Source organism: Macaca fascicularis, chromosome 16, assembly GCF_037993035.2.
Source record: "Macaca fascicularis isolate 582-1 chromosome 16, T2T-MFA8v1.1".
Classification (NCBI taxonomy): domain Eukaryota; kingdom Metazoa; phylum Chordata; class Mammalia; order Primates; family Cercopithecidae; genus Macaca; species Macaca fascicularis.
The window spans coordinates 36,301,679-36,313,893 of NC_088390.1; the positions used below are offsets into that span (position 1 = coordinate 36,301,679).

A 12,215-nucleotide genomic window follows, 5' to 3' on the forward strand; every position below is an offset into this window, starting at 1 on the left:
GAGAAATACCCAGTTAAAATATCAGAAATTTAAAAAAAAGATACCATTAGAGACACGAAAATACCATTAAGTAATAGTAGTAGCATTTGTATTCTGAGATTCAACAGTAGTGGTCACTTCCCTCCATCCTTATGTGTATCCCACACCACCCTGGGCGAGGAGGGCTGAGGTTAGGGAACACCCGTGGATGCTCTGATACTGGTCCTGGGCCTCGGGGGTGACAGTGATGAGGAACTGGGTGCACACATGAATGGGGCAGCCAGGCCTGGCCAGAGAAGGCACACACACGTGCACAGATGTGTTTATCCATGTACAGGTGGGCACGCATGCACACAAACACATTGCAGGCAGGCATGTGGCCGCCTCAGGCAGCGGAGGACCATGACTCTGGGCCCTGCTGACCCGGGCAAGGCCCCACTGTGATGCGTGCCATGACCTCAGAATGTCACTGGTGCTTAGCACCAATCCGCTCTCCCGCCTGCCTCTGTGTTCTACGGCAGTTACAAACGCACAGTGGTATCAGCTACACACGCACAGTGGTATCTGGGACCAGTTTTGTGGACTCAAAGGTTTTCTACCTGAGAGGCATAACGCAGGCCAGCTGATTCATTGGAATCAGGTGAGTGTGACCTGCTGTCTTCCCTCCAGGCTGACTTGGGGACAGTGGCTATGCTGTGGGTGGTGTTGGCCTCTGGGGAGCTAAAGAGGAGGGTCATCCCTGAGCACTCACCGGTCGCCCGTTCTACACTGCCAGTGTAGACGATTGGCTCTTTCGTCCTCATGGTGGCTTCATAGAGTGAGTGCTGTTCCCTAGTGTACCCATTCGACAGGTGAGACGTCTGGGGTCAGGGAGGCGGTTACCGGCCTGGGAATCCAGACAGGACCCTGGGTTTTGATCTCAGCCCTGCCGTATGCTGTGCTGGAATTCAGGCCTGAACCCTGTGACCTCCCTGCCCTAGATCCCAAGTCTTCCCAGGTTTCCCATCCTGATGGGGCAGAGCCTGGCCCTGGCAAAGCCACTGGGATAGATCCACTGTGGGTGGGGGGAATAGGAGGGTCCTCAGAACACCTCTGTGCCCTAAGCTGGGTCCTGATGGTGGCTGTGGGCCTCACTGAACACACATGGTCCCTTGTCCTGGGGAACCTTCTATCCTTGGGTAGCTGTGGAAAATGAAGGAGCCATGGAGGGCTGGCTGGGGGGAGACTATCTTCTCTTCTGTTCAAAGGGGTCCGGGCACTGGGGTTCTCTCCACATATTTCTTGCTCTGTCTGGTCCTTTCGAGGCCTCGCCCTCCTTTTGCCCCAAGTGTTCCCAGGAGGGATGGTCCATCCAGGTGTTCTCTGGGACCAAGGACCCACTGTCCTTCCTCAGCGACCTGGGAAAATGAAGCCCCCTCCTGTAGGGACAGCTCAGAATGGTGGAGTCCAGTCCCTCCCCGAGTGAGGGGTTCCCCTAGCACAATAGATCATTTTCATCCCCCAAACCAAACACCCTCCTGCTCAACTGGCATTATTCCTAAAGTGGCTTCACTGTTCAGACTCAACAGCCACGGGAGCCAAAGTGATGAGCGGAGAAGAACAGAGCAGTCAGGAGAGATCTTGATCCCTGTAGGAAACTGGGCATCTCTGTGGTCCCTGAGCATCCCATGAGGCCGATTGTACAGAGACCTCTGGTCACTGACCCCAGTCTCCCTCCACATCCCTGGAATAGCCCATCATGGGCCCTTCACCCTTGGCAGGTGGACACTATTCAACCTGCTGGGGCAGGTGTGTCCCCATTTCATGGCAATTGGGGACGACGGGATTCTCTGTCCAGGTCCCACTGTCCTCAAGTGCTTGGGATGATGCCCACCCCTGCTTGGGACTGGGGACTCCAGAGACTCCTGCAGGTGTGGGACACTAGGTCTGGCACCTTTTTAACTGGGGAAGGTGATGGAGTCGGGGTTACGCAGCCAGCCAGCATCTGGGAGCCTGGCGGGAACGGTTCAGGTGTTCTCCGAAGGTCTCAAGTACAATGTAACTTTTAGATGATTTTGTCTCACAGGATGGAAATCGCAGAGGATGCAGATAGTTTGTGGGCACAGGAGCGAGAGAATATCATCATGAAGTATGAGAAGGTACAGGTCGGTCTGCTCCTTGGAGGGAGGCCTCTTCCAGTGCGCCCTGGTCAAAGGGTCCTGGGCTCCCTAGGAGCACAGAGTGGGCACGGGTGGCCACTACCCCCAGGCCCTTACACCCTTTGCCCTGGACCCCTCACCAAGCCTCCCTCTGGGTTACAGGGACACCGAGCTGGGCTGCTAGAGGACATGGGGCCTGAGCCTGTTGGAATCTACAACAACATTGATCGCTTTGGGATTGTGCAGTGAGTCCTCTGTGCTCCCCTCACCCCTGAAGCACCTGTCTCAGCTCAGGGATGGGTTTGCTTTCAGAAAGGCCTTTCTGAGGCAGGACTGCCTCGCCGGGTCAGGCCAACCTCCTTTCCAGGGTCAGAACTCCTCCCTGACTCCCCTGCAGGACCAGCCCAAGGTTTCTGTTAGGCCAGAGGTGCGGGGCCCATCTAGGGAGCGTGTGGGAATGGAGACTGGGCTAGGTCAGGCCCCTGGGCTCTCAGCAGTTCTGTCCCCAAGTCAGCACAAGAGGAGCGGGGCAGCCTGAGGGTCTGGCCATGTCTACTTGGAAACAACCCCAGTGAAATCCAAGGGTTCTGGCTACAGGGTGAGGGGACGCCTGGCCTAGCCTCAGGGCTGTTGTCCAGCAGGTCTCTGAGGGCCCACCTGCCCCTGTCCTCCCTCATTTCCCTAGAGATACAGCCCTCACTGTCCCCATGGGGAAGGGGGAAAGGCATGGGAACGATGGGAGCGGTGGCCCTAGGAGAACGGGGGAGGAGATGGGCAGGGCCCCGTTCTGGGTATTTCATGGTGAGGTCAGGGAGGTAGCAGGGCTTGTGGCTAGAGACCCTGGGTCTGATGCTGGGAAAGGACCTGGGGCCATGTAAGAGGAGCCCAGCCAGGAGTCCATCCCTTAGGGTTCATAGGATGGAGAGACAGAGGATGCCGGGGGAGGTAGGGTGGGAGGGAGCTGATGAGTTGTGCCACTTCTGAAACGCAGGGTGTGTGGGTCAGGTGCAGGGAGAGGCAGGTGGATGCTGGGAGTCAGAACCTGCAAGGGCCTTGGGGCTGTTAAGAGGGATGGGGCCCTGGTACACCAGGAGTACACCGGGCAGGTCTCAGGGCAGGCTCCTTTGACCCTGGTGGTGTGATGTGGTCACTCCCTGAGGGACTCCTGTGAGGGCCCAGTCGCCCACTCTGGGCGGCCCCCATCCCATCTCAGGGCTGACCTTTCTCAGCTCCAGCAGAAAGCACCACCTCCAGTCCAGGACGGGCAGCCCCATTGTGCAGCCTGACCACCCCCCACGCCAGGAGCCCCAGTAACCCCGGCCAGGCTGGCCCCGCACTCCTTCTTCTCCCAGGTCCTGCCCCTCCTGGGCGTCAGCCCCACAGGAAGGCCCTTGTCCTCCCTTCCCTGTGTCTTTTCCTGGACTGAGCCCTGAGCTAGATAGGGATATAGCCTGTCCTTTCTGGGGGTTGGGTCCCAGTCTCGGGGAGCTCCAGGCCCTGTGCAGGTCCTCAGTTCTGCCTGGGTTGTCTTACAGTGAGACAGAGCTGCCTTCTGCCACTGCTCGGGAGGCGAAGGTAAGAGCCTGATGCATGGGGAGGGGCAGAACCAGGAATGTGGGGACTGGGCAGGTGGTCGGTGAGGCAGAGGAGGCAGCTGGCCTGGATGGTGGCGGGTGAGGGCAACACGATGTCCCTGAGAGGGGAGGCACTCCCTGCTGGAACTGACCCCAGGTTGCTGTAACTTTGACAGCTTGATAAGATTCCAAAGTGAGAACCACAGTTGTGGCTTGGGGGTGGCTGCCCGCCTGTGTCAGGACCCCACCTAGAGGCTGGGACCTGACCTAAGACTGGTGTGTCTGTGGCCTGAGGATGGCACGTCCCGGGGTCCCAAAGCCAGCCCACTGGCGCTCATTTGCTCAAAGGCTCTCAACCCTTAGGGTCTGCCCTTCCCTGGCTCCCTCCAGCTGGGTCCACCAGGGTTCCAGAGCCCAAGACGTAGCATCCACGGGCGGCTCTGGGAAGCCTGGCAGCTCCCCTAACTCCAACATTCCTCATTTGACAGCAAATGCGGCGGGAGATAACACGAAAGAGCAAGTGGATGGAAATGCTGGGACAGTGGGAGACATATAAGAACAGTAAAAAGGTAATGTGTGGAGGGAGAGGCCCTGGGAACTACTCTCTGCAGAGACAGGGGACGGGCACCCATGGCTGTGGCCTGGCACTGTCAGCCTCTCAGAGGGTGGGTGGCACACTGTCCTCACCCAGAAGACTGCAGGCCTGGTCGGTGGTTTGCCTGCCTGTTCGTGCAAGCGTCACCTTGCTGGGAGGGAATCTGAATCTAGCGCTGGGACCACCCGGAGCTCAAGGCTAGGGATGCCCTGGTGACCCAAAGGAAGGAAAATGTTCAGATCAGAGTTCCAACTCTGAGTGCCCATCCACTCTTTCAATCCTGGGAAGGGAGACGGTGTCCCAGCTTAATGTCACCTCTAATGAGGAATCATGGGGCCAAAACCAACCATTTCCAGAATCCTCGGGCTCTGGTCTTCACTGGGGTCGCCCCGTGGCCTGTGACATCAGACTGTTTTCTGCCCACAGCTGAGAGATCGAGTATATAAGAGCATTCCCATGAACATCCGGGGCCAAGTGTGGTCAGTCCTGCTGAACATACAGGAAGTCAAGTCGAAAAACCCCAGAACATACGAGGTACGCTCAGCCGGAGCACAACAAACAGGACAGGCCGTGTCAGGGGCCCAGGTCTCCAGCTGGAGGGAGCGAGCATCAAGCCCAGGCTGGGGGGTGGGTGGGATGGTCAGATGCACATCCTGGGCACGGACGGTGACATAGTCACCACAGACAAACTCGGCTCTGGTGACCCTCCCCGGCTTCAGTAACAAGCCAAAAAGCAGCTTTGTGCACAAGGAAACCTTCCTGCTTTTCTTCCTTCCCGGAGTGCTGACTGTGGGCTGACTGCCATTTGGGGCCGGGAGTCTTCCATCTGTTCTGAGGCTGCTTCCTCCTCTTGGCCCTGCCCTACAGGTCATGAAGGAGAAGGGCAAGAGGTCATCTGAACACATCCACCAGATCGATATGGACTTGAGCAGGACATTAAGGACTCACATCTTCTTCAGGGATCGATACGGAACCAAGTAAGCCTATGGGAGCCACAGGGTCTCAGCAGACATGGAGTGAACGAAAGGCTTCCCCGGAGAAGAGGCCAGGGTCACCTGGGGGGGGTGACAGAGCTGCCAAGACCTCCCCTGACCCAGGGAGCAGCCGGCACCATGAACTGAGCACCTGGTTCCAAGCCCTGGGCCAGACTGGAACATGTGGGGCCAGAACCCAGGAGGATCCTGAGGAGACAGAAGGCAGCAAACAAAATCATGCACAATGGTGAAAGGTGCTCTCCCGGACCCACGGGGACCCATGGTAGGACTCACGGGAGGGTGGCAGGATGGAGGGCCCATGAGCCTCCCCAGGCAACACTGACAGCACCAAATGCTGGGGCAATTAGGGGTCCTGGAAACTGTCATCCTGGTCTGCTGGGAACATGACATGGCACAGCCACTTTGGCAGCCAGTTTGGCAGTGACTCACAAAGCTCAATGCACTTCAACCACGTGTCCCCAAAGTATCACAAATATTGAACCCACTGATTTGAAAACTGATGTGCACATGAAACCTGCATGCCACGTCCACTGCTTGCTTCATCGTCACTCACACAAGGAGCCTTCGGGGACAGTCTTCAACATGGGAACGGGGAGAGCAAGGCTGGTCCTCCCTTTAAACGGAAGCCACAGTGAGAAAAGGGAATGAGCCAGTGATGCCCGCACGAACGTGGGTGGATCCTAGATGCATTTTGCTGAGGGAAAGAAGCCAGTCCCAATAAGCTACCACATAGGATTCCCATTCCTGGGTCATTCTGGAAAAGGCCAAACCATAGGGATTGAGAAGCAGTCCGGGTGGCCGGGGGCTGAGGGATCAGGGAGACGCTAGGTGCATAGGGGCCACCTGGGAGAGTTGGAAGATGAAGGAGTCGCTTCAGGAGGGGCTGGAGCGGTCGCCAGGAGACTCTGCCCACTGGTTTAGAACCGTGGAGGAACTGTACACCCAAAGGCTGAACTGGCATGTGTGCAAACTGAAAATAAAGAAAGAAAATCATTCAGAGTGAAAAGGATCAGGCAAGTCACTCTACAACTGGGCTATCTGCATGTCACAGATGTGGATTTTACTGAAACATTTCCTCAAAGTCAAAGGCCCTGAAGAGCTCACTGCTTATCTGGTGAATCATCTGAACCTAAAGTGGGATTTGTTGTTAGGCTTTGTAGACAAAGTGAAACTTACGGCATCTGCACAAAACAAACAAAAGCCTCATTTCTCTGTTTCCTAGGCAGCGGGAACTATTCTCCATCCTCCTGGCATATGCGGAGTATAACCCGGTGAGTATTCCCGGCAGTGATGTTCCCGGGCAGTATTTCCCTGTTCACAGGAGTGGGTGTCTGGTCTGGGTGTCGCTGCTTCTTTTAAAATTAGTATTTGTGAGCCACCAGGATATAGGAGGTAGAACTCCAGCTCACTGCTGGCATAAACCTCTAAGTAAGGGGGTGGCCTCAAGGGGTCAAGCTGAGACACAAAGGAGTCGGGGCCTGGACTCCTGGTGTCACCTGGGTCTGACCACCACTTCTCAGAACAAGAAATGACGCCCTCCTCCTGGGGCTGCCCCAAAGCCCAGGAGCTTGGCAGGGTCGCATGCGGGATGGTGCCGTCAGGAGACAGTTTGGACAAGGTGCTGAAGTGCCTGATGGACTTGGCTCTTGTCATGAAATGAATTTGCATCCTGAGGAAGCCTCTTCTTCAGAGGAAGCCTCCCCAGTCACCTCTGCCCTCTCCAATGACATGAGTCCTCCCAGGTGACCTCAGTCCTCCCAAGTGATGTCCTTCCACGGTGACTCTGGCTTTTGCAGGAGGTGGGCTACTGCAGGGACCTGAGCCACATCGCGGCCTTGTTCCTCCTGTATCTGCCTGAGGAGGATGCATTCTGGGCACTGGTGCAGCTGCTGGCCAGGGAGAGGCACTCCCTGCAGGGTAGGTGAACAGGTGCCCAAGGGACCTCATGCAGTCAGACCCAGGGACGGCCACCCTGGCCAGATGATCTCAGCTTTCAGCCAAGGCACCTTCCTTGGCCAGCTCCTTGGGAGTCTTTAGGATGTCTCTGCTGAGGGTCCCACAGGAGTCCGCGGCTGACCCCAAAGCCCAAGTCAGACACTTTTCATCCCCATCAGCGGAGGGCATCTCATCCTCCCCGTGGCCACCCTCTGTGTCCTGCTGCCACGCCCTCTGGATCTGATTGTGTAGCTGACTCTCCAATCCCTGAGAGTCCTGCTGCCCTTGGTGCCCACGAACGGGCCGACCAAGCCCAGGTGGCAGCATCTCCCCAACCCGTGTCCCGTGGTCTGACCTCACTTCCAGGAGACGACCAAGAGCCCAGCACCCACCCTGCTCTGGCTGCCGTGTGGTGGCCTCAAGTCATGTTTGCCCTTTTTGCACCCTGGTCCAGGAGGCGTCCAGGGGAACCTCCAGCCAGGCTCCAGGGGATGTTCCTGCCCCACGTCCCCAGGGCAAAGGCTGCATGGTGGGTCACCAGATGGGAGGGTGAAAGGCCTTGAGGTTTGGGGGCCTCTCCAGCTGCCCAGCTCTTCCTGCTGATGGCTCCACATCTTGGGGGAAGGCTCTGATTTCTTGATGGGCTGGGGGCTTCTCAGGATTCCACAGCCCAAATGGCGGGACAGTCCAGGGCCTCCAAGACCATCAGGAGCATGTGGTCCCCACGTCACAACACAAGACCAGGTGGCATCTGGTGAGTTTATGGCGTCTGGTGAGCAAGCTTGGGCTCTTCCCCAGAGACTCTGCCTCCCGTGGCGCTGGAGGAACGGGGACTGGAGCCCCTGGTGGGGCTGGTGACTGGATGAGTCCAGCCAGGGCCTGACCTGGGACGTCAGGTTCTCCATGGGCTGGGAGTTGGATTCCTTTCCTGCCCTGGAGGAGACAGAGGCACAGGGATGGGGGCCCAGCTCCCGCAGAGCAGGGCAAAGGGCAGTGTGTCCACCGGGAGTGTGGGAAGGGGCCGGTGTTGTGGGGAGCCCTGGACACCGCCCAGTGTTCTGCACTAGGGGAAGGCTCTTCAGAGGCCCTGGAAGAGGGAGGTTTTTAGGGCAGCCCAGGGGGCCCTGAGCACCTCTGTTCCTCCCATCAGGACAAGGAAGGTCTTTGCGTGCAGGATTCCTCCTTAGGCTGGCTTCTCCAGACGTTGAATGACGGGGTAAGAAGGCACAGGGAGACCCTGGCTCAGGGACCCTCCTTGCCCTGCAGTGCCCTGCTTCCCCAGCCTGGGGGTCTGGCTCAGCCACAGCCCACAGGAGGCTCCGCCCACAGGGGGGGCCTCACAGGACACCCAAACCAAACCCTCTGCCCAAGAGGGGTCATCCCAGGGCAATGACTGGAGCTCAGGACCAGCCTTATAGGCAGACTGGGCCAAGACCTGACTTGGGAGGGATCAGGGAAGCCTCAAGCCCTGGGCAAGCCCCTCTCTCCAGGAGCCACACCCCCACTCCAATGAGTGCCCCCCATGAGGAGCTGCAAGACCTTGTCTGACCCAGCGCCCTGGAGGGCTCAGGAAACCCTCATGGGGAAGGTCACTGACTCTGGGGACTGAAGCCCCAGTGGGCTCAGTTCGAGCCACCAGCCCCAGCCTGGAAGGGCTACAGTCTCCCACACCTGCTGTCCCCACAGATCTCTCTTGGGCTCACCCTGCGCCTGTGGGACGTGTATTTGCTGGAAGGAGAACAGGTGTTGATGCCGATGACAAGCATTGCCTTTAAAGTTCAGAGGAGTAAGTCTACATGTGCCCAGTGGGGCCTGGGGAGCCCTGGGGTCAGACGCGGACTTACCCGAGGGCACCTTCCTCACACTGTCCTCATGATCCTCTGTTCTGGCCCAGAGGGAGGTCTGGCCAGGTGGGCTGGGCAAGGCACAGTGACACCCAGCCCGTCCCCCACATGACCCAGATGAATGTTGTGAGCACTTCCCTACCCACTTCCCCCAGCCACAGTCTCCTGTGCACATCCAAACCCCTGGGGTGGCCACAAAAGATTCCCGCATCGCCTAGTGGGAGACTGAAGTGGCCACGGGGTATCAGCTGTGCCCCCTCCCAGGGAACTCTCCTGACCTGATGTCCACCCTGTCCCTAGAGCGCCTCATGAAGACATCCAGGTCTGGCCTGTGGGCACGGTTTCGGAACCTGTTCTTCCACACCTGGGAGTTGGATGATGACTCTGTGCTCAAGCATCTTAGGGCCTCTATGAAGAAACTAACAAGGAAGCAAGGGGACCTGCCACCCCCAGGTGAGCTCCAGTGCCATGTCCCCCCCCATGTCACCCTCTGGGGCAGTCAATAATAGGGGAGTGCCCGAGACCCGCAATCCTACTACCTGGGCCTTCCTCTTCACCTTTTCTTCCTCCTCTTCCTCCTGGACTCTAAGAAAGTACAGGAGGCCACCGGTCCTCACGGCAGGCGCTCAGTTTGTGTGTACTGGATGTGATGTGCCCGCAGGAGGGCGATGTGGGCAAGACCTTCCAACAAGCCGCCTCCCACATTCCACAGTGTCTCTGTCTCCCCATCACAAGGCCATCAAGGGCACTAAAGAAGCCAGACCCATTTGTGGGAAACCCCGCCCCTCCCTGCCAGCACCCACAGCCTCAGAGAGCAGCAGAGGCCCCTCACTCCTGCACGCTCCTCCAGGGTTGGCAGCACCACAAGCCTTGAGCCAGGGAGACAAGGGAATCGGGTGTCCCTGACCCCAGAGCATTCAGGGAGAGGGCACAGGCTGCACCCCAGGTGAGAGCCAGAGCCAAGAATTCAGCCAGATGTGGGAACGGTCAGTCCTGGCATGGACTGGGCATCCCAGGAAGGCAGAGGGTGACCCACGTCCAGGTCCAATCACCCACTGTGGAGATGGGTCCCCATGTGAGGTGACAAGGGTCTGGGTGACATCCAAGTCCCCTCCCACCTGAGTTCTCACTGGAGGCTGTACCCCTGGCTTAACAGCCCTGGGATGAGGGTGTGTCATAGGAAGCCCCCAGCCAGTCCGAACCCTGGGGGCAGTCCTAGGAGCTTCCTGTCATGCCCTGATAGCTTCCCCATGCCAGGCAGCACACACCCCTCCCTCTGGGATCAGCAGACTACAGGCATGTCCTCAGTGTCAGACCATGGGGCCACACAGAGATCCTGAGGACTCCAGAGACCCAGGCAGGTGGGGCCTGGCCGGGAAAGGCCTACATGGGCTCAGTGGAGATGCTGACCACGTCTTGTTTTCCTTTCAGCCAAACTCGAGCAAGGGTCCTCAACACCCAGGCCTGTGCCGGCTTCAAGTGGCAGGATGACCCTCTGCAAGGGGGACAGGCAGACACCTCCAGGCCCACCAACCCGGTTCCAGCGGCCCATTTGGTTAGTTTCCCCACCATGGGCACCTCATTCTTCCACATCTTGTCCTGGTGTGGCCGTTCGGGAAGATACCTACCCTGTGGGCACTCAGGATGTGCCCAGCCCGGTCCCGGCTCAGGGAAGACCTCAGGGTTCCTGGAGATTCCTGGAGTGGAACTCGATGCCCCGGCTCCCGACGGACCTGGATGTAGGGGGCCCTTGGTTCCCCCATTATGATTTCGAACAGAGCTGCTGGGTCCGTGTCCCTTCTGAATGTGTCCTGGACAGCCCCGGGACTGTGGGACAGGGCCAGCTCAAGAAGCCCGCGGGGACCCTGACACCAGGCCCTGCCCAGGCCCATCAGGACTGAGGGAGGCCAGGAGGTATCCCACTACAACAGGGCACCCCGTCTGCGGACAAGAGACTTGCACCCAATTTCTACAATGGCACCGTATCCCAGGAAGAGCAGCTGGCCACCTGCTGGCAGGCGGAACACCCTGCGGAGGGGGTGAGATTGGCTTTCACTGCACTGAGGCACAGTGTGGACATGGATTTCCAGCCCTGCCCTGCACCCAGCACTGATTCCAACCAGGACAGCTCCTTAACAGCTAGGGACGAGCAGCAGTGCGCTCCCACCTCAGAGCCTTGCCTCTGCCACCTCTACTTGGAAAATTCTCATTTCCCTCCAGGCTTCTAGAAGCATCTGGGGCAGGGCTCATGGCTGGATAACTTCCTGAGGCTTAACAACCCAAGCAAACTTCACGTTCTCGTTTTATTTTTTGGTAAACTTATGAAAATTTATTAAGAAAGTGTGCAGCTCGAAAGACCTTCACAGATGGAACACACCAGCCCCCAGATCACAAAGTCAACCATGTCCAGCCCCTCCCAGCACCCCCAGCCGAGTGACCAGCTTTCTGAATTCTGACGACACTGTGTGCCTGCCTTTGTATTTTCAACTCATAGACGGTTAACTCCTTCATGTTTTAAAATAAATGTTTTCTGTTGAAATTATTTTAGATATAAAAGATTGAAAAGGCACTACAGTGGCCTCCTACACCTTCCATCCAGCTGCCCCTCTAATGACGTTTTGCAGTTCCATGGCACATAAGAAATTTAGACTGGGTGTGGTGGCTCACACCTGTAATTTCAGCAATTTGAGAGGTCGAGCCAGGACGTTCAGGTTCACTTTAGTCTAGAAGTCTGGGACCAGCCTGGGAAACAGGTGGACCCTGTCTCTAGAGAAAAGTCAAAGAAATTAGCCAGGCATGGTGGCATGTGCCTATTGTCCCACTTAGGAGGCTGAGGCAGGATTGCTGGAGCCCATGAGTTCCAGAAAGCAGTGAGCCATGACTGCACCACTGCACTCCAGCCTGGGTGACCGAGTGAGACTTCCCCTCTTAAAAAAAATTAGCAATTTAAGGTGGGTACAATCCTATTAACTAAATAATAATGTGAACTATTATCTAAGGTTATTAAGACTAGAATTATCCCATTTTTGCCTAACTTCTCATACTTGTCCCAAGATCCCACTTCGGACTCACCCTCTGCCTTCAGCTCATGTCTCCTCAGCTTCCTCCAGATGGTCCAGCAAACACACACCTGGGCTGAATGGTAGAGCTGATTG

The 12,215-nt window shown here is 57.3% G+C and overlaps 1 protein-coding gene across 1 annotated transcript; it reads left to right on the forward strand.

Annotated features, from left to right (window-relative positions):
- Positions 1–2,045: 2,045 nt before the first annotated feature.
- Positions 2,046–11,599, forward strand: LOC135967620 (TBC1 domain family member 3B-like). The gene is made up of 14 exons (XM_065531171.2): positions 2,046–2,117; positions 2,280–2,362; positions 3,470–3,692; positions 4,180–4,265; positions 4,718–4,820; positions 5,154–5,263; positions 6,504–6,552; positions 7,078–7,198; positions 7,876–7,970; positions 8,367–8,432; positions 8,903–9,002; positions 9,361–9,513; positions 10,492–10,854; positions 11,041–11,599. The coding sequence occupies exons 1-14, from the start codon at positions 2,046–2,048 to the stop codon at positions 11,286–11,288; spliced, it is 1,872 nt and encodes a 623-aa protein (XP_065387243.1). The 3' UTR covers positions 11,289–11,599.
- Positions 11,600–12,215: the final 616 nt, after the last annotated feature.

Excerpts from the sequence above, each read along its gene's own strand:
- LOC135967620 (XM_065531171.2), top strand. The coding sequence starts at position 2,046 with ATGGAAATCGCAGAGGATGCAGATAGTTTGTGGGCACAGGAGCGAGAG. Across the intron at positions 5,264-6,503 it reads AGGGATCGATACGGAACCAA|GCAGCGGGAACTATTCTCCA; the intron begins GTAAGCCTATGG and ends TCTGTTTCCTAG. Across the intron at positions 6,553-7,077 it reads CATATGCGGAGTATAACCCG|GAGGTGGGCTACTGCAGGGA; the intron begins GTGAGTATTCCC and ends TGGCTTTTGCAG.